The 22,813-nt window shown below is 34.1% G+C and overlaps 1 protein-coding gene across 3 annotated transcripts in view; it reads left to right on the top strand.

Moving 5' to 3' along the window:
* PRRC1 (proline rich coiled-coil 1) overlaps positions 1-21,194 on the top strand; it is a 32,270-nt gene extending 11,076 nt beyond the window's left edge. For all 3 annotated transcript variants that reach the window (XM_017860988.1, XM_017860989.1, XM_017860990.1), the window contains exons 5-9: positions 1,617-1,719; positions 4,752-4,915; positions 10,365-10,468; positions 13,907-14,009; positions 17,814-21,194. In XM_017860988.1, the coding sequence (XP_017716477.1) occupies positions 1,617-1,719; positions 4,752-4,915; positions 10,365-10,468; positions 13,907-14,009; positions 17,814-18,023 (684 nt within the window). In that variant the 3' untranslated portion in view covers positions 18,024-21,194. The remainder of the gene's footprint in view (positions 1-1,616; positions 1,720-4,751; positions 4,916-10,364; positions 10,469-13,906; positions 14,010-17,813) is intronic.
* Positions 21,195-22,813: the final 1,619 nt, after the last annotated feature.

Raw genomic sequence — 22,813 nt, 5'->3', positions numbered from 1 at the left:
TTTTTCTGTGATCCCTTTCTAAGTTCCCTTAACGTTTAATTTTTTAGACACTTAGCATTTAATATAGTTGATATTTCTTTACTATATGAGGTAGAGATCAAACTTAATTTTCTTCCAACTACTCAATGGAGTCTTTCAATATCATATCCCCATTGATTTTTTATGACTCCTTTATCTTCCTTAGGAAATTGTGTGTTAAAATCAGCTTCTGGCCTCTGTATTGTAGTCCATTGCTGTTTCCCTGTTCTTGTAGTAGAGCACACTGTTTTAATTATTTACTTTGTGTTCATTGTACTAATATTTGCTGACGTGGGGATGTGGAGCATTCAGTGATAAGATAGAAAGGACAGTTCAAGTCTGCATTTATAAATGTGTATCAGTATTTAGTTGTGTAAGTTGTATGAGTGGCTGATTTCTCTTTTCTTCTGAATTTTTCCTTACTCATCTTTCCCAATTTTTTTTTCCAATGAATTTTGAAATCATTCTGCCAAGTTCCAATATTCAGCTAAGGATTTGTTTGCAATTTTATTGTTATAATTTATTATTATATTAAAGATTTAAAATTGATAGATGGTTGACTGATTTATAGTATTTGAGCTTCATGTTTCAGAAATGTGACATTTTTCTAAGCTTTTTTTTTTTTTTTAATATCCCTCTGTACTTTGAAAAAGTTTTTTTTTTGCATACAGACTACAACATTTTGTCTCTTGTTAGGAGCATGTGTCAATGTGTTTGTCATGAATCGTAATACCCAGTTCAACTTTATAGGTCTTAGAAATAGTAGTAAGTCATGATGTTTCAGCATATGGTTGGTTGGCAGTCTTAAATTTCAATTTTATGAACTAATCTTTTCCTGAGTCACCTTAGTTTAATGGCAGATTGGAAGATGGGGAATCATGGCAGGTTAGTCAGATGCCATCTCAGGAGGCACTGCTCCCTGGAGTGTCTTTTACCCTCTGTGAAATACTGCACAGGAAGGAATACTCAAGACTTGGTTCCTTCTGTCTGGTAATAATGGCTCTAAGAATCCAGAGAAATAGATCTGACTATAAATGGAGAGTTTGGGAATGTATAAAATGAGAAACAAAAAGTAAGAACAAGAAGAATCTAGTAGAAGATAGCAAAATGTTGTGTATTAAGGTAATAAGTAACTGTTCTGCCCCAGATGAGAGGTGTTTTACTCTTTATTTTTTATTAGGGAACAAGTGTGGACTTATGTAGACACCTGATTGGGACCTTTATTTGGGACCCTGAGGGACAAGTTTTGCCCAATCTTTTATATAAATAAGTAGAAATGAAATTATATATATGTAATAAATATATGTATATACACACATATATATGTATATATGTAGTATAGCATCCTTTCCATACCCGTGTTACTCAAAGCGTGGTCTGTAGATTGCTGCTGGTCTGCACACTGCTATGAGTCAGGAAGAAAAATTGAGAGTATCATTAAGAAACTTAATAGCCATTTGATATTGTCATGACCTTATATATCTTACAAAAGTACTGGTTTAGGATGCATTGGAAACTTAAAAAAGTTTTCTTCACAATCTTGGTCATGGTGTTCCTCACTTAGAGTGCATACTTATATATTAATTTGTTTTATGCAGGGCGTGGCTGGGAATCCTATGGTGAAGTCTGTGCTTGATAAGACAAAACATTCAGTAGAAAGCATGATTACAACGCTGGACCCTGGCATGGCTCCCTATATCAGTATGTACATAAGTTAGACCAGTATCTGCCATTTTTTTAAAAGTGTATGTCCATGTCAGCCACTAATTGTAATTCTCTGTTTCCACTGATTGTGTAATCAGTGGAAATTCCTATTATGTTCTTGCATTAATTTGATTGTCAGTCTTAGTTTTTGGTGTTACTAATTCAACTTTTTTAAAAGTCATCATTAAATTACTTTTGAAAATCTCACAGAATGATCTTAGAAGGAGTAAAAGCCATGAATTATTAGTATGCTTGCTGATTTTAATTGTAAATACAGGTTAACATTGCTTTATATGAATTTTACTTTATTCACTACTGACATTTGAAGTGATGCTTGTTTCATACTTTTTTTTTACATTTCTCCTGTTATCTATTTTAATTAAATATGTTTATGTAATTGAGGAAAATATTTTGGAGTAAGCAAATCTGGTTAATAATATCTGATGACTGGGTATATTGGGAAAGCTGTTTTTAACCACCTCTGAACACTAATCATCCAGAATCTTCCAGACAGTTGATAGATACTGTCTGTTATTTAATTTTTATGTGCATGTCCAATATGTGAAAAAATACCACTTACAAGTCTCAGTGACCAATTATTAGTAATTCTGTAAAAGATAGCTTTTAAGTCAAAATTGTTCAGCAGGTACCTGAACAGAGATTTCAGTGGCAATGAAAAGCCAATAGCTTTCACAAGTCTTGACTATGTTGGTAGTATACTGTCTAGTAAATATCAAAGGAGAAGGCCTAGCAATGGTTAAGTGTCTTTATTGAATGCTTCTGCCGGGCACTTTCTCATAAGAGCTCTGCAAGGTAGGTATTTTCCTCAAGTTTTGGATGAGGAACCTAGGTTTATAGGGATGTAAGTTATCACCCTAGATCACACAACTTGGTGAAGCTGTATTGAACTTATGTTCAAATTTTTTACAGTTAGCCACTTTGCTTCCCTTGTAGTAGAAAATTGAATCAAGCATGAAATCAGCTGAGTTGTTCTTTGTGTTTGTAACTGTCCAAAGGATTCAAAATTGGACTCTGCCATATATGTTCTTTTCTTTGCAAGTACATATTTTGAATGAAGGAAACAATATTTTTGGAGCTTTTACTGTTTTAATGGCTGTACTGTGTTAGACTGTGAAAGCAATTACCTTATTTAATCCTTAGAGCAAACCCTATGAGGTGCCAGGTGGTTTTCTTCTTCTTTTCTTTTTTTTTTTTTTTTTGAGAAAGGGTCTCACTCTGTCACTCAGACTGGAGTGCAGTGGCAAGATCTCAGCTCACTACAACCTCTGCCTCCTGGGTTCAGGCTATTCGTGTGTCTCAGTCTTCTGAGTAGCTGGGACCATAGTCGTGTGCCACCACGTCCAGCTAATTTTTGTATTTTTAGTAGTGATGGGGTTTCTCCATGTTGGCCAGGCTGGATGGCAGGTATTTTTCTACAAAGAAACAAGCTCAGTGACTTCCCCAAGGTAAAGAAGCTAGTAAATGATAAAAGCAGAGCTCATACCCAAGGAAGTTTCTCAGAACACTAGTCTTCATGACACCAAGAAAAATGTGTAACACTGAGGGGAAAAAAGAAAGGTACAGAAATGAAATTTCTATTATTAGCAAATGTCCTAACTTAATCAGCTTTAAAAAGTAATAAAATTGAATTAAAAAAAGCTGACACCTTTACTGACAGCAGAACATCACCATCCTTATCTAACAAAACAACTCAAAGTAAATCTTAAGGTTTTTTGTTTTTGTTTCTGTTTTTGTTTTTTTTTTGAGATGGAGTCTCACTCTATCGCTAGGCTGGTGTGCAGTGGTGAGATCTCAGCTCACTGCAACCTCCACCTCCCGGGTTCAAGCGATTCTCCTGCCTCAGCCTCCTGAGTAGCTGGAACTAAAGGTGCATGCCACCACGCCCAGCTAATTTTTGTATTTTTAGTAGAGATGGGGTTTCACCATGTTGGCCAGGATGGTCTTGATTTCTTGACTTTGCAATCCTCCCGCCTCGGCCTCCCAAAGTGCTGGGATTACAGGCGTGAGCCACCGTGCCCAGCCGTCTTAAGGTATTTTTATACAGATATTCTAGGAATCACTTCATGTAACAATTTCAAATGTGTCAAGAAACTCAGAAAGTATTAGAAATGGCAGGACTACTCATCACAAGCTGAAAAGCCATTTTGAGCTGAAGCTTAATGGAGCAGTACTTAGCTAAGATCAAGAGATGTGTCCCATGTGGAGGAAAAAAGTGAAAAAAAAAGTATATTCTTCTTTTCTTTTGTGCTCTAGTAACTTCTGAAGTTTCCAGTAAAGATGTGATCTGTGAAACATTATGTCAGTCAGGAAAAAGAGATCCATTGTTTTAAAACCCAAATATTTGAAAATACCTTTCACTGTTCCATGTGATATTTATTAGGGAAAAACAGCCTTGTTTCTAGGGCACAATGTTTTACATTATAAACAATTTTCATGAAAAATCTTTTTTGCTATTAATGCCAAATATCAGAAAGTGCCATGTTTAGAACCAGGGCTTTGAATTCATTGTATCACAGAAACGTTAAGATTTCTATTTGTGGTATATGCCCAGAACATTGTGGGAATATTTAATAAAAAGCTTGATGACCCCATATTTAAACTATTTTGTAGGTAAAAAGTATATTTCATGGTAGTCCTTGTTTAGTGCATAACTTCTATGTAGCTCTTTGACAAATCACTTACTATCAGTAAGTCTTTATTTTAATTTTCCATAAATAGAGTATACTAAATGTGTAACTTACACTTAACAAGCCAGATATGTAATTTCTGGCTTGTGATATGTAATGTCAGTTTTAAGTCCTGACATTAGTACTAAGTAGATATATTACCTTGGGCAAAACTTCGTTGGCCTCAGTTTTCTCAACTATATAAAAAAGATAATGATCTGTAGCTTGCATGGTTTTATGAAACTGGTAATAATTATGTAAATTAGATGTCAGCACCTGGTATGGTAGTAATTATGAAAATTTCATTAATTTGAAATTTAAATTTTCCTCTGGTCTTTGTAGAATCTGGAGGTGAATTGGATATTGTAGTGACCTCAAATAAAGAAGTAAAAGTTGCTGCTGTCCGAGATGCCTTCCAGGAGGTCTTTGGCTTAGCTATGGTTGTAGGGGAAGCTGGACAGTCCAATATTGCCCCACAACCAGTGGGCTATGCAGCTGGATTAAAAGTGAGTAATAGAACACCATTTTCAGGACATAGAAACTGGCATTTAATTTTTTCATAATTCTGATAATCTGTTGTCCCTATGGAGCTAATAGGCTTTTCCATACTGAAATAGCGATGAACTTTGGTTTTAGTGGACAGCCCTATTGTATTATGAAGATATAGTGGAGTTTGAATTTAAAGAAATCTAAGATAGGTTTTGATTATTGTGGGAGCGAAAGAAACATGGAGAGAGCACAAAAAGAGAGTAGTTAGTCCTAAACGAGATCTTAATCCAGCATTAACATTCAAATCAATTACTGAGATGATAATATCCCTTGAATCCCATAAGCTTTTTGTTATCCCTATTGATAATGCTTAAAAATGTGTAAGGTCTAAGAATTCCATCCTCTCTTTCATACTTTATTTTCCTCTCTTTGTATTATTACCAGCATACAGTCATACAAGAACAAATGAACAGTTCATTGGCATACAAACATCTTTCCCACCTTGAAAAAGAAAGAAAAAACCAAAGGAAACCCCAACAAATTCTTTGACCTCCCTTCCTCTATAGCTTAATGACCTGTTTTGCTTCCTTTTGCAGCTAAACTCCAAAGAGTTGCCAGCACTTTTCTTATATCCTTTTCACATTCAGTTAAGTCTGCCTCAGTTAGGCTTTCATGTCCAGCACTCCACTGATAGTGCTCTCAAGCTCATGCTAATGTTCTCCATCTTATTTGACTTATCAGAGGCTTTTGAGACAGTTGATCATGCACTTCTCTTTAATGCTTTTTTCGCTTGACTTCCAGGATACCACACTTTAGTTTTTCCCTCCTTCATTGATTGCTTGCTCCTTCTGTACTTCCTTTGCTGATTCCTCCTCTTTCCAGTCTTCTGACGGTCACCTTCTCCTTATCAGTTAACTCTCAGACTATCCCGTGGCTTTAAGTACCATCTCTGTGCTGACAGTACCAAATTTAAATTTCCACCTAAGACCTTTCTGTAGATTCTTGATTTATATATAAGTTGACTTTTTGACAACTTTACTTGAATATCTCAAACTTAATATGTCTAGAACTTAACTTCTTTCCTCCACATTTGCTCCCTCTAGCCTTCTCCAACTTAATTGATGGCAGTTCTATCCTTCCGTTTTCTCAGGCAAGAAACCTTGGAGTCAGCCCTGACTTCTGTCATTACCCACTTCTCATCCATCAAGAAATCTTATTTGTAAGACAGACAGTTCTTGTTTTTCAACATAATTATGTTCTATAAGGTTGCTACACACTGAATTCATGAATACTGAGCCATTGCTCCCAGGGGAGATATGATGGTTAGGTCCCTGTGGCCCTCTGGTCACATTTTTGCCAACCTGTCAATACGTAACTTTGTTTTATGCTTCCTTCTGTTTAAATACATTTTTATATACATACATGCACATATTTTTGATTCATTAATATTGAACTCTCACAGTCAGCAGTACTATAACTCATGCTTGAATGCAGCTTATTTAACACAACTCGTTTTCTCAGTAAGGCATATCATAATTTTCTGCTTAGCAACACTACTGCGCTCCAGCACTACACTTGGGGGCCATTTGAAAACAGCAGTTAACATCGACAAACACAAAGATGCAAAAAAGAGGTGCTAAATAGACCCCAAAAAGGATACCTGTTTACATTATGTCAGCTGAAAGAAGAAGACAGGGCCCTGCCTTGTTCAACCTCAGCTAGGAATGTATGCATCAGGCAACTCAAATTTCTCATAGCTCTGTGCATGTCCAATTTTGAGGTTGTAAATAAATTTCAGTGTGTAGTCAACTTCACAATTATGTAGAATCCACAAAAATAATAGGATCAACTGTATTTATGTTTAAGGATAAATGCGTTTTCATATATGACATTCTGTTACTTAAAGGAGCTTATAATAGCCTGCATTTATTGAGACCATCCCATGAGCCAGGCACATAGACCCTTTACCTGCATTCATTTAATGCCTATAAAGCATTGGAATGAGGTAATTGACATAGCATATTTCACTGGGGAAAAAGTCTGTTGCATTAATTATAATTAGTCACTAAACACAAACCCACACTGACACTAGATTATTTTTAATTCTACTAGGTAGTGCTACATAGGTTTGAGGTGCTCTTTGAGTTGTATTTAGTACTTTATTTAAATAGAATATGAAGTCCTTTTCTTTTACACATATGTGTACTCACTGCAAAACCACTTTTCTGTATTAGGGTCTATTAGGCAGTAGTTATACTCTATGTAAATGTAATGCATTGTATATAATATGAATTAAATTACGTGTTTTCTGCCTTTTCACCTTTGACAGTGGTCTGTCCTTACACACACAGCAGAGCTGCCAAAAGCACATGCACTTTGAAATGCTTCTTTTCTGTAGTAGGTTTCTCTTGAATTCGAGCCCTAGTGTACATTGCCAATAAGATTTTCTTTGGTCGTAGGTGTTTAGACTTAATAAAATTTAGCAAAACTAACTGATGGCTGTAGGGTTTGAATGAAATCTAGAAATGAAAAAAAAATACAGTAAATGGGTAAAATAAGTATGTATACATCATTGTACATTAAACCAGTCATATATATATACACACATATATATATACACAGACATATATATGATAAACCATAAGCATTTATATGGTCGATTTTTAGTTGAAAGACTAGAACATGTCACATACTTAGATTGAGAATGTGTTTCAAGATTTCCCAGGAGGTTTTGCAAGTTGGAAAGAGTTTATAGGTCTAAGAAGGAAGACTTTTCAAGATTTAGTTGCAGAGAGTAAACTGAAAAAAATCCTAAATAAAAATAGGTTATTAGACAAAATAGTGAGTTCATTTCACTGAAATTAGAGACTAAAATGAGGGTTTTCTCTAAATTGTGAAGCATTATATAAATGTGATATGGAAGCTGGTAACCTTATTTGATGGAAATTATTGTAGTTGCATTTATCTTGTTATAATAGCATTTGACAGATTATTTTACTGCTGATTTTATCCTTCAAATTTACACATATGAATTTTCCCACAATTTTCGGTACAAGCTCAAAACTAAAATTCATTGAAACTAATATATAAGAAAGTGATTTGTAAATTTGTCGGCTTTTTTTCCCCAGAAACAGTAGAGGGAGCTAATGAGAAGAAAATAATGTAGAATCTTAAGAGTATAAAATTTTAACCTGTTTTGTTCTCCCCAATCAGATTTTATTTGAAGTAAATGGGTTTTCTGAACTAAACTTAAGTTGCCTTTTAGAAATAGGAAATTATTTAAGGACGTAAATCAGTTCAGCTAAAATTAAAGTTAGGAAGCTTCTAGAACTTTTATGCTGACTATTAACTTTATTGAAAAGCCAGTTGTAGTTATGACTACTGTTTTATATAGTTTTATATTCAACAAATATAGTATCTATAAGCATTTATGAAAATATATGAAATTTTAACTATTCACTGAACCAAGTTGCTTAGTATAAGCTCTTACAGTATTCTTCATTTCTGAAATGATTATTTTAATATGGTCTCTAAACTACCTGATTCTTGATCTCTTATATTGCTAAAAAATAAAATTTCATTCTCAAAACATTGGTAGGGACTAATATTAAAATATCTGTATTTGGAACTCCAAAAGAGGCCATATTTAATTAATGTGGTGGTCAGAGGAAAAAGAAAGGCCAGATATAACCCTGTTTTCATTTTCTTACGGATTTTATTAAAAAAAAGAAAAACTTGTCTACCTAGCTTATTATCCTGTTTTCTTGCAGGAACTAATTAATTTTAATTGTTTTGTGAATCCTGTGAAATATAAAGCTCTGTGCTGTAGGATAGTGAAAAATGAACAAACTGAGTCTCTGTTGCCTGGAAGCATAAAATCTAGGAATATTTTGTTGTAGTGCATAGCTGAGATATCACCTTCAAAGGGTTCGGGGATGAATCTCTTTACATCTTACTAATCCCTTAATAGTTTTACTGAATTAACGTTTACTTAAGCTTTTTAAAAATCAAACTTTAGCCATAACTGCCTCATGGGAGGAGTGAATTAAGCAAATTTGTAACATCCAGTATAAATAGTTAAGTTCATCTTATCTGTTACATTGCTTTCAAAATCAACAGCTGCCTCTTTAAGTGTTATTAGATTTCGTGATGCCATATTTACACTATTTGTATTCTTAACATTGACCACATAGGCCTTCAGAAGCCTTTTTTTTCCTTTGTTCAGTTTTTTTATGTGGTAAGTTCTTACTGAGAACACTTATTAAGTTAGGCACTTTGCTGGAAACTAGAGGTAGAAGAGTGAGCAAAAATATACAGTCTTGGTTTTATTGTACTTTAAATCCTATCATCTTCATCTTTACAAGCCAGTATCTTAAATTGTCTTACACATTCTCGTTCAGTTGTCACTTTCTCTTCTTTATTTCAGTTGTCTCTGAAATAAATGGAGTTTTCTCGAGATGTAGCCTAGCCTTCTTAATTTTCATTTGCATGAGAATTGACCATTTAATCTGATATTCTCTGTTTAACTCTGCTGTCCTTATAAGAATTATCAATGGCTACTTTTGTTCAGACTTTTTATCTTGTGTTTTGAATACATGTTCATCACATTGTTCGTGGTTAGCTTTTATGAAATGGTTCAGATGAAAGCAAAAAACAGAAACCTTCTCCCTCAGTAATCCAGCTTTTAGTTGTCTATCACATATAATCAGTTCATGATTTTGAGTTGTCTATATAGTGTTCTTCAGCCATTCAGTTTTGCTTCTTTAATGATAATTATTTTGTTGAATAAGCTGTGGTGTAATGTATACAATGTATACATTTGCAGCTTTTTATTTTAAGTAACTGGTCATTTTGGTGCATGTATATTTAAAAGGCATCAGAAGAAAGAGAAAAACGTATTTATTTATTTATTTATTTATTTATTTATTTATTTATTTATTTATTTATTTTTGAGACGGAGTCTCACTCTGTCGCCGGGGCTGGAGTGCAGTGGCCGGATCTCAGCTCACTGCAAGCTCCGCCTCCCATATTTATTATTGATATGATTGTCTACCTGAAAAATTCAAGAGCGAGTTAACTGCAAAACTGCTAGAGCTGATAAAAGCTTTGTATGTAATAAGATGACCTCTTGCCAGATCAACGTTAAACAATACAGTTTTCTTAAATTATTTAATAGTAACAATCAATAAGAAAATGTAATATAAAAATAATCCACTTCACAATAGCAACCAACGTCATAATGCATATGGAATAATGTGGAAGGTGTACCCCAGACTGTTGATACTGAGGAAATATAATTGTACTTTGTCATTTTTCACTCTATATTTTTGTATTGTTTGAATGTTTACAGTGAGTATATATGTGTTTGCCTATAAATTATGCATGTATTACTTGTGTAATCATAAATTAGTATGTTTAATATTTAGTAATTTGAAATGGTTTCTAACCTCTGCCATTGCTGTTTAGGGTGCCCAGGAACGGATAGATAGCTTGCGTCGAACTGGGGTGATCCATGAAAAACAGACAGCTGTGTCAGTAGAAAACTTCATTGCAGAATTGCTGCCTGACAAGTAAGAAGGTTATTATGTTTCTCTTGGAAGCAAAATATAATTGGGTCTGGGAGTTGACATTGAATACTTAGCAAAAAGTGTCTCCTGTTTTATTACCAGAGAGAAAAGTATATTTTGATGCTGGCTTATATCACTTAACTAGCTGTGTGTCTTGCATGGCTTAGCTGGCATTTCTATCCTTGTGTCTCTTTTTTAATTCTAAAATGGAGATGGTCATGCCTGCTTTCTGAGATCATGCTAATAATTACTTATTAAAATGGCAGTAAGTATAACATGATAGAGTTTGTGTGGATATAACTGACCATGAGTAGCAAACACAATTATTCACATAGTTATTCAAAGTCATGGAATGTATGGGCAAGAAGGCCTGATGGCCTGATGGCATTCACTAGGTTTGAGTTTCTAGTGAGCACTGTCTCTCCTGTACTCATCATAGAGGTTTGAGTTCCTAGTGAGCACTGTCTCTCCTGTACTCATCATAGTTTAGAAAAACTGCCAGACAGCATAATTCATAATTGTTTTTGAGGGCTATGTATTTTAATAGGTGGCTTTTATGGGAAACATTTTTAATTTGCTTAATTGATTTATGTTAAAATAACTTCCCTTTGTTGAAATCTACCTTCTTTGGTAATTGCATTGTGGTTTTGTTGTTTTTATTTTTTATTTGTTTGTTCAGTGTTGAATAACAATGGGCATAGCATTTTGTGGCTTATAATATGCAAAATATATCCTCCAACTGTGAGGCATATTATAGGCCAGTGGGAGAGAAGATATATGTAGTACACAGATGAGCAGTTTTAAGTAATTATATAAAACGAAACATAATTTTATGCTGACAGGAAATATGTAAAATTTCAGTGGAGGTAACTGTGGAGATAGTGTCAGGTGAAATTCATGAATAATTAGGGCTTGAACCGAATTTTGAAGAAGAAGTGAAACTTGGCTAAATGGAGCTCTGAATTCTAGGTTGATAAGTTTCAACTTTCTATGTAAGCACTGAGAAACCATCCAGTGATTATTGTGTCACTTTTTCTGTTAACTTGTTATTGTTCATTTAATAATTAACATTAGAAATTACAATATGCCTTTTCGATGTATTATAATAAAATTATAACTTGTGATAATACTAGTACTACTATTAATACTATTCACTCCCTTTTCACCTTTTGCGGTATCATTGTTAAGTATTTTAATTCTGCATATATTTTAAGCTCTTATAACTGGTAGTGTTCTTTGCAGTCAGTATTTGTTTGTTTATTCTCTGAATTCTTTCCTGCGTTTCTGTTTTTCTGTCTGGGGTCATTTTTCTTCTAAAGGAAGCCTAAAGTACTTAAACCTTTGATAATACATTACAGTTCAGAGCTGCTCACTACCAGTTCTCTCAGCTTTTGTTTATCTGAAAGTGCTTTAATTCATCTTTATTTTTGCTGGATGTAGAAGTCTAGGTCGGCAGTTTATTTTCTTTCAGCACTTTAAAAATGTCATGATATTGTTTTCTGGCTTCCGTCATTTCTGTTAAAAAGTCTTCTCTCCATCTTCTTGTGTATTATCTCTGTGAAGATAATATGTTGTTTTCCCTGGCTGCTTTTAGGATTTTCTCTGTTGTTTTATTTTTTGCAGTTTTAGCCTGGTATGATTATATGTATTAGCTTGCTTGCTTGCTCTCATAATTATTTTTTTGTGGATTCACTGAGCTTCTTGATTCTGTGGATTAGTATCTTCAGTTTTGGAAATTCTTTACAGTTATGTCTTCAAAACTTGCTTCTGGCCCATTCCTCCCTCTTCTCTTTGTAGGACCTTGATTACATGCCCATTCACCTTTGACAGTGTCTCACATTGTCAGATTTTTTTTCCCACTCTCTTTTTTCTCTCTGTTCTTGAGTTTTGACATTTTCTGTTCACCTGTCTTCAGGTTCACTAATCCGGCCTTCTGCTGTTTCCAGCGTGTTGTTAAACTCTTACATAGAGTTCTTACCTTTTAAAACACAGATTCAATTTATCTCTTGAATGCCCTTTTTCCTTTTGGTTTGAATATATGGTGCTGTCTCTCTGAACGCATAGTAATCTTTGAAAACCATTGTTTAGAAAACAAAACAAACTCTAGAATCTTTAAGTGATTTTGAGAAGTTTCATCCTTTCCTCTATAATAATAAACACAATTGTAGGGCTGTGAGGAAGGGAGGGTAATGTAGTGTACTTCAGTCAGTCTGAGCTGAGTCAAGGCTAGGTCGTTGTTCTTAGATATATTCACTGGCATCATAGGAAAAACTCTCCTCATACCTTCAGTAACACTTTTTAGGATGTCCACACCTGAAAGCTTGGTTAGTATGTTACTCATCATAGACACAACGGTCTGCAAATTATGCAAAATAAAGCAAAATAAAATTTAGCTAAGCTTGACTTTATGGAGGCTTCACAAATACATTATCTTCATTGAGAAAGTTGTTGTAGTAAAATACAAAATATCTATTAGTCTACCAAATAAAATAAATGTCATTATTTAATGTTTTAATTTTAAACAGTTTTAGGATACGAACATTATAGACATTATAAAGTGCCATTTTAGTATTCAGCAAAGTTACTTATGTTACTCTATAGTTTACTTGGTTGTTTTTTTGAATGTGTAAATGCAAGTCTACTAATCCATTTTATATTGCATTGCATTTTATTAGATTTACATTAAAAATAGACATGAAATATTTTCCTGCTTCATATCCTTTTATTGTTTACATTCATGTTTTGAGGGTATCTGGTTGTTTCATGATTTGGGTTAGCTAAAATTTGGGTGGTACTACAATTGTTTTCACTTAAGTCATTTTTAAAATTTATCATTTTGTATAATATTGTAGGTCTTTTTAAATGAAGAGAACGTGTCCTGAATTTCATGAGGCTGTTTTCAAAAAAGACTGACTCATTGTGAACAATTCAGAAATTGTGATTAGAAGGATTTATTAGTAATGAAGAGAGTATTTGTTAGTATTTCCTCTGAGCGAACTTATTTTTTAATTTGTTATTAACTTAGTTGGGTATATATTCATGACAGAGTTGGTATTATAAAATTTCCCATATTTTAGCAAGTGACAATAGGAAGATATTACTCATTATAAGCAATTTGCATATACAATGTATGTAAATTTACTTGTTGCATATTTGAGTACCCTTACTTTGATTATTCTCCCTTCCCATGGAAAGGAAGCTTTCCATGATAAATGTTTTTAAATTATTTTTTCTTTGTGGTTATTGTCTATTTTTTCCTCTTAGAATTAATACAGAGTAATTTTTTCTGTTGTTTTTATGAGTTGTCCTTTTGCAAGTTGATAAAGATTTCCTTTTTGAAATCTGTTCTATCTGAATAACAGTGCTTGTTTTCTCTTTTTGTCTATTCACGATAAGTTTTGTTTGGCATGTAAACCGTCTGAACTCATATTTCTGTTGCAGATGGTTTGACATTGGTTGTTTGGTGGTTGAAGATCCTGTGCATGGCATTCATCTGGAAACATTTACACAAGCCACACCAGTGCCTTTGGAATTTGTACAGCAGGTTGGTTTTCTCCTTTGCTTTTTCATTATGCTCCAGAGAAACTTGCAATATTGTTTTCGAAATAAAAATTCGTGTTCATTTTTTTGTTAGAAATATGTTCTTGATTTTGTTTCAGTCGTTTTCTTTAGTATTTTCTTTGCTTTTTAATTTCCTGGTTCTTCCATGTTGTTTTGGTACCTTCCTCCTTTTGTTTTCCAGGTGTCTTTGAAAGGCAGTACATTACATGGTTAATCATTATTTCTCTCATTTTTTTCTTTGTTTTTGCTCTGCGTTCAGGAAAAGATTTACCTTTTCTAGTTGTTTTATGTCCACCTTTCGTTTGCTTTCCCTTTTATCTCACATTTCATTTCCACTGTTATCTCCATTTCCCGTTCCTTGATTTGATTGTCCTCCTCTTCATCTTTAGTGTTTTTAGTGAGGTCAACATTAGAAACCTTATAGGCATGTGTCTTTAGGTTTTTGGCTGAAAATGGACCTAATAGTGTACCTATCCACACGGTTTCCAGGAGAATGTAAGTGTATGATAATCCTTATTCCTCTTTTTTTTTTTTTTTTTGGTATGTTTTCTCTAATCCTTTCATGAACGAAATGGAAGATAAATATATACTTGCATTGGAATCTCTGTGATCTTGAGTGGTATTCTATTGACTTCTTTCTGTCATTAATTTCATAAAATTTTTGTTACAGTTGTACTTTGTACATTGTTAAATATCATCTCAAAACTGCCTTTCAAACTTATTTGGGACATGAAGGCATTTGAGGATCTAAGAAAACTATTGGGCTGTTTCCCAACGAAAATGCATGTGTGTGTACTTTCATGGAAATTTGGCATATGTGTTCATATAATCCCTAAAAGTAACCTCTGGCCTACTTAGACATTTACAGTTTAGAAAGGGGGCTAAGAATTGATGCTTAGAATTTGAAATTTTACTGAAACTTTTATTCCATAATTTCATTGCAGAAGTTCAAGAAAACCTTTTATAGATATTAACATTAAACTCATTTCACTATGAAGGTGATTAAAGGACTGTAAGTGAATACTATGTATACTGTTATGCTAGTAAATTAGAAAAATTAGGTGAAAGAGTGGATTTTCTAGGAAAATAGAAATTATGCCATAGTTAAGAGTATTAGGTTGAACCAGATACATTGTTGCCTTTGAGGGTCAGAAATCGTTACATATTGTCAGTTTCATATGATTCCACTTAATTGAAGCATTAAAATGGAAGAACTTTAACAAAAAAAAAAAAATCACTGAGTACCGATGGTGTTATAAGTGAGTTCTACAAAATGTTCAGAGATAATTCTCTTGCTGTATGAGGTATCGAAAATAGAGGTAGAGGGTTTTCCAGTTAATTCTGTGAGACTAGCCTCTTTTAACTTCAAATGAAATTATAGTCCAAAGAACTAAATGTCAAAGCCATTGGTAAAATTAATAAATAAAATTCAGAAATGTATAAGAACATTATATCCTGACCATGAAAGATTTGTTCCAAGAACAGCAGAATGGTTCAACAATAGTAAATTTATGTAATTCAGTACGTGAACATCTGCATTGAAAGGAGAAAAAAGATTTTGATAAAGTTGAAGGTATTTGTTAGAAATAATCATACTAATAGCTCTTAGCTAACTAGTATTAGACGGGTATGTGTGTACTGCAAAATCAAAGCAAACTTCAGATCTAATAAATAACATTATAATTATGAGGATGCTCCCATCACTGCCACTGTTAACATTGCTGTAGACCTGGGGTCAGCAAACAGCGGCTTACAGCCAAATCTGGCCTGCCATCTGTTTTTGTAAGTAAATTTATTGGAACACGCCCATGCCAGTTTGCTTACTTATTGTTTGTAGCTGCTTTTGTACTATAGCAGCAGAACTCAGTAGTTGCAACAGAGAATGTCTGGCCCACAAAGCCTAAAATATTTACCATCTGGCTCTTTTCAGAAAAAGTTTGCTGACTCCTGTGTTAGATGTCTGACCATTGCAAAGGACAATTTTATCTTGTTTTAGGAATATATACTGGAAAGAAGTAGACATGAAAGAATGAAGTGGACTTGTGTGTACCAGTACCAAAAGATAGCTATTACATATTGCTGAGTAAAAGTCAAAAACAGCAATCTAGTATGATCCCATTTACTAGCAGGGGTGTGTGTGTGTGTGCTTTAAAATTTTAGTAAGAATAGGGAAAAAGGCCTGAAAAGATACACAGCAAACTGTTAATAGTGGTTAATTCTGAATAATGGTATTTAGGGTGTTATTTGCTTTTACTTTGCTTTTATTCTGTTTGTTTTATTTTGTGTCATTTGGTTTTAAAATTTAGAAGATACAAAACTGTGTGCATTGAAATGTCTTCTTTTATCCTCAGCTATTGAACTCTCCTCCCTGTTTCTTTTTATTCATTCTGAAATGTTTTACACTTTTTTGTTGGAATTTTTTAATTTAAGGGAATAGAAATCAGCCCTTCAGGTAATTAGAATTATCAGTATATATTAGTAAAAATCTGGAAATAAATTTCATACAATTTGTACTTGGTTAAACTTAAGTATAAATGATTCCCCACCCCGTAGAAAACCCCAGCTCGTCTGGATTTTTGCCAATAATATCAAATACCTTGTTTCTAAAAAGTGTGGTCCTTGGCCTAATATCATAAGCATCACCTAGGAATTTGTTAAAATGCAAATTCTCGGGTCCTAACACAGGACTAGTGAATCAGGAGCTGCATTTTAACAAGATATTCAGGGGATTCATATGCATGCCATAGTTTGAGAAGCACAGTTTTACTGGTGTCTCCGAGGACCTTAGTAGTATATCTGCTGTTTATCTTTTTTGAAATATAGTGAAATCCTGATACTGTGGTATACACGTTGGAAAAGAGTACCTAGAGCAGGGGTTCCCAAGTGCTGGACTGTGCATAAGATTTACTTGGAAACTATTTTATGTATGTAATACTGTACTGTTTCTCTTGAAACCAGCTGTAGAGTTTCCAATTCAGTTATCTTGGTGTGTCAGTTATCTATCTTAGTGGGATGTGAGAAACTGGATATTGTTAAAAAAAAAAAAAAAAAAGAAAGAAAGAAAAGAAAAAGAAGAAACAAGAGCTCCTCAGGTGATTGTAATACATGGCACATTTGGTAGTCGTATAACTGTGTAGATCCGTTCTAGATGTGGCTATACTCCTCTGGACTATACCTAACACCCTAAAACAGAAAAAACATATCATTCTTGGATATCAAGCAATGAGTTTATTCTTCTTTCATTCCTTTGTAGATGAATAAATGATATGAATAGGAGCAAATACAAGTTGAGTCAATTAGGAATGTTGCATCAGTGGTTGATGTTGTCCTGGACTGGATATTATTTGATACATATTAATAAGTGAATTACATTTCCAGAGATAATTTCCATAATTGAGCAACTCTTTTCTGAATGGATTTAAGCCTTAATTTGCAGTTTTCTTCTTTCGGGTTGAAATTTTATTACTATAAAAGATAACTGTAGCACTGATTTTAGTACCAATCTTACTATTAACCTGAAGTGACACTTAATTTAGAATAGGAACTTAGACCTTCCGACTGTTAGCCCCATTAATGGGGATATTTTTTAAAAAGTAGATGTGTGTAATATTACATTGATTGTGTTCTAGCATTGTAACTTGATATAATTGGCAGCCTAGCTGTATTTCTCAGAGTTTGTCATAATCTATATTTAAAATAACATGAAATACTTTGAAATGTCACTTATAGCTAGTTCAATGATATTTTTAAATGTATTATAAGTAATATCAATTTCATCTTTCCATAGGCTCAAAGTCTAACTCCCCAGGACTACAATCTGAGGTGGTCAGGCCTTTTGGTGACAGTGGGTGAAGTCCTGGAAAAGAGTTTACTGAATGTCAGCCGGACTGATTGGCACATGGCGTTTACTGGGATGTCTCGTCGGCAGATGATCTACAGTGCAGCCAGAGCAATAGCAGGCATGTATAAACAGCGCCTGCCACCCAGGACAGTGTGAGAGGAGACTTACTTAGGAGACTGAGATTTTCCCCCCACTTTTAGCTTGGTGTTAAAGAAGCGGTTGTTCCTTCCTAAATTGAATAGCCTAAATGAATCCAGTAGTTCTTATCGTTTTCCTGTAGGCTGCAATTTTCTTTTCTAGAAAGGCATTGTGTCATTCCAGTAGACAAAAGAAACAAATCCTTTTATAGTCATATCATTTCACCTATCGTAGTTCTCAAAAAAGAAAATATACAAATATATTTACAGCACAGTTTAACATACCAAATTTATAAGGTGGAAATTCACGTGCAAAGACATTTAACTTAATGCCATGTACTTGATTATTTTGTTCTTTAAAGAAGACATTATTAAAGAACATGTTGGTTGAATGTTTATAAAAGCATGATTTCTTTTGGCTTCATCTCTTTTCCTGTCAGTTTTTGATGCCTTTTGTATGTGCACACGATCTCAGGGCTGGTGCTGAGCAGCCTGCTCAACAGTCAACTATAAGACACTTACTTGTAGGGAGATGTTCCACATTTCCGTGCGTGTTTCAGTAATATGGGCCAAAATAATGGAATTGATCATTTTCTTTTTTGGCCATCATGTACACATATAATCTGGAAAATCATACCTTTTTCAATTTTAAACATAACTTTTGGCATTCCCAGATTTATACTATGAACATTGGGATAATACATTTTATTTTTTCATTGCTATATGACAGCTAAAGGGCAAATGATTCAAGTATATTTTAAATCAGAAGTATTCAAGTTATTTTTGTATAATGCTGTTCAGTATTTCCAAGAATAAACTCTGACAACAGCCATTGTTTCTGCTTCCACTCATACTCTCTGAACATTTTAATAGAGAAATTTTTGAGAGGGGGTTACTTTATTGCTTATGGGATAGTATGTCTCTTACTTTAATTAAGGTTACTTACTTGGTTTGCCTTAAGCATTACTTTTTTAACTTTGTGCCATTTGGCCTTTACTTTTTATGGATGTTTTCAAAGAAACTTATTTTATATTCAGTCTAGTTTATTTGGTCTATTGTGTTTCTATTTAGTGGAAGCCTTTTCCCCTCAAAAAATATATTTTATCATTTTTGGACTTACATAAATCATAATTAAATAAATTTTTTTCTTATTACTGTTGAACTTTGTATATACAAGTTCAAATAACTTTTTCAAAGATAGTTTCTTATATAAATGTAATTTAATTTTTTTACTCTTCTATACAGTTCTTTAGATGTAAAAGAATTAGCACAGTCTCTGGCAGTTTTATAAAAGCTGTTGAAGCTCTTGTCCTGCACTGTTTTTAGGTATCAGGTTTGTTTTGTATTAATGCCACTTCAAGTCATTATTTGGTTTCTGCTATTTTTTTACCTGAGGATAAGAAGAATGAATATTAAATTTGAATATTAAATATATGTTACTTTTCAAGCGCTGTATAATGACTATTCAGTGAATATCAGACTTCTGTGTCATTAAAAGTCGTCAGAGACAGCAGAGAGAGGTTACAGGTTGCCTTGGTGCACTTTTGTCCAGGAGTAACAGGGATAGAATAGTTTCTTTTCCTTCCTTCAAGTACAAGAAGCCTTTCTCTACCATTTGCTTCTATACTTTATTTTAAAAGCTATCCTTTTCTAGTACTATTTTATCATGGCAGTGGCATGATCACAAAACAGTCTTTCATTACAAACTGAAGGGAAGCATGTCCTTACTTAAAATAGTTCTGCTGCTTTCCCTCCTATCGTAAGGAAATTTTACAGATTCTAAAATATCTTAGTTTTTTGATTTTATTTTACCAAGTCACAAATGTCTTTTTGATGTTTTGAGAATTGTTCTCATAGAATCACAAACATTGACATTTCATTAGATGATTATTTTCCTAGAATCCCCAAAGAGCAGTGGCAGAGTTACCATGGCTTGGTTGAAGCTAGATAATTTTCCTGCCCGTGGTGGCTTGGTAAGCCTTCTGCTCGGAACAGTGTGAGTGGGTGAGGAAGATGAGAGACGGGCACATGGAAGAGAGAAATACATGAACTGGTCTGGCCTCTCTGGTTCTGTTTTTGGCCCAGAGGTTTTGAAAAGCAGCAGAGAATGACTGACTTCACATGCTCAGCTTTCTCAGCCTTTTGTTTATTTTGTTGTCCTTAGATTTCCCTGTTGTAAAAGGGGCAAGAAAAGTAACTCATTATCTCTAACACACCATGGCAGCTTAGCCAGATAGTCTTGGTGGTGGTGGAGGCGTAAGATATGCTGATCATCAATCTGAGGCCAGTTTCCTTCACTCATCATCTAGCCCAAGTGTTCTGTTCTCTTCCTGCCCGTTTCCTTGTAACTCCTGCTCTAGCCTTGGCGGAGCGGGAGTGCTATTTGCTTTTGTTCTCCCTCTGTCTTAGGAAAAGCCATCTTTAATATAGTTCTTCACCACTGTTGGGGCTGTTTTGTGATTTTTTTTTCTTCCGAAGAGCTCTTGTATTTTATATTTTGTATATAAAATTTTGTATTTTAATCCAAATTATTGCATTTTATAAGCTTGTATACATATATTTAATTATTGTGAAAGGAAACAGAATGCAGGAAAAGTAATTTAATATCAACCTCAGTTGACAGGGTGCTCAGATTATTCAGTTCGGGATCTTCCTTTTGTTAGGTTTTTGAGATAACCCTAGACCTAAACTGTGTCACAGACTTCTGAATGTTTAGGCAGTGCTAGTAGTTTCCTCATCCGATTCTGTTGTTATTACTTTCCAATTCTTTGTTCCTCTTTCTTCTGAAGATTAAAGAAGTTGAAAATTGAGGTGGATAAATACAGACAAAAAGATAGTGTGATAGTATAAGTAAAAGTGCAGATGAAGGTGTGTTGTATACATCCATTCAAAATTATGCAAGTTAGTAATTACTCAGGGTTAACGAAATTGCTTTAATATGCTTTTGAATCTACTCTGTTCCTTGGCTAGAAAAAATTATAAATAGGACTTTGTAATTCGTGAAGCCAAATTGATAATATTCTATGTTCTAAAAGTTGTTGAGCTATACATAAATTATTAAGAAATATGGATTTTTATTCCCTGGATATGGTGTTCATTTTATGATATTACACAGGATGATGTATTGGGTAAAATCAGTTTTGTAAGTATGTAAATACGTCATAAATAAATAATGCTTTGACTTATTTCCCAAGTTGTATAGTGATTTTTTTAAAATGCTAGTTTATATTGAAAGGACACATATTTGTTTTTTATCTAAATTTGTTACTGGCTGCCAAGAATTCTTACACAACAGCAACTTAACCACCATATTTCTAGTGGAACTGTAACATTTACATATACTAGAGTTGTTAACTTCAGGGTCCAAGAACTCAAAATATTTAGAGGAGAGGATACATTGGAGATAAAGGTAATAGGCAAGAAGTTAAGGCCTATGGTCATGAGGACACTTCTTGAGTATTGGGTTTTCGAGTAGTTTTATTTCTTAGAGTAGTTTCAGTGCACAGCAGAATTAATTTAAAAGGAGGGAAAGTACAGAGATTTCCTATATATCTCTTTTCCCTGCATATGCATAGCTTCTTCCCCCATTATCAACACTCCCCACCAGAGTGATCCATAATCAATGAACAATAAACCATCGATGAACCTGCATTGACCTGTCATCTCCCATAATCCATTGTTTACCTTAGGCTTCACTCTTAGTGTTGTACATTCTTGTGGGTTTAGTCAAGTGTATAATGACATGTATCCATCATTATAATATTGTAGGAGATTTTCACTGTCCTAAAAACACTGCATGTTTTCTGTCCCCAACCCCTGGCTGTCACTAATCTTTTAACTGTCTCTATAGTGTTGCCTTTTCCAGAATGTTATATAGTCGAATAATACAGGATGTAACCTTTTCAGATTGGCTTCTTACATTTAGTAATACATATTTAAGATTCTTCCACGTCTTGTCATGGCTTGGTAATTTATTTCTTTTTAGTGCTGGATAATATTCTATCATCCAGATGTTCCACAGATTACTTACCTGTTTGCCTACTGAAGGACATCTTGGTTGTATCAAGTTTCGACAATTTTGAGTAAAGCTGCTACAAACGTCTGTGTGCAGGTTTTTGTATGGACTATTTTTAGCTCATTTGGTTAGTAAATACCAAGGAGTGCCATTGCTGGATGTATGATAAGAGAATGCTTAGTTTTGTAAGAAGCCACCAAACTGTCTTGTATAGTGGCTGTATTGTTCCCCCCTCCCCCGTTTATTTTGTACTATATTTGGTATTTTGAGTTTATGATCTCAGGCTAAGAGATTTTTGTCTTGATTTGGCCAAATTTGGGGCAGGGGAGCAGGAGATACCAGAAAACAACAGAATATTGATTGGGGGAACGGGCTGCTGGGTGGGGTTTCTTGGTTGGTTGTCGGAAGACAATAATATTGTTTTAAATAGACCAGAAGAATACCAGTTCAGGACCTGGGAAAGACCCTGTTTCTTATATTTAATTTCAGAATTAACTGGAGGAAAAAAAAAATATGTTGGCAATAGAAACAAAATTGACAAAACGATATCAAGGAAGTTTAAATATTTACAGAGGAAGGAAATCTTATAAATTATACTAAAGTGAGCTTATTTTAAGAAAAATCTCGGCCGGGCGCGGTGGCTCAAGCCTGTAATCCCAGCACTTTGGGAGGCCGAGGCGGGCGGATCACAAGGTCAGGAGGTCGAGACCATTCTGGCTAACACAGTGAAACCCAGTCTCCACTTATAAAATACAAAAAATTAGCCGGGCGATATGGCGGGCGCCTGTAGTCCC

This window comes from Rhinopithecus bieti, unplaced genomic scaffold (genome assembly GCF_001698545.2).
Source record: "Rhinopithecus bieti isolate Rb0 unplaced genomic scaffold, ASM169854v2 scaffold_58409, whole genome shotgun sequence".
Lineage (NCBI taxonomy): Eukaryota > Metazoa > Chordata > Mammalia > Primates > Cercopithecidae > Rhinopithecus > Rhinopithecus bieti.
The sequence above is the reverse complement of the archived record's forward strand: the minus strand, read 5'-3'. Positions and strand labels throughout refer to the sequence as shown.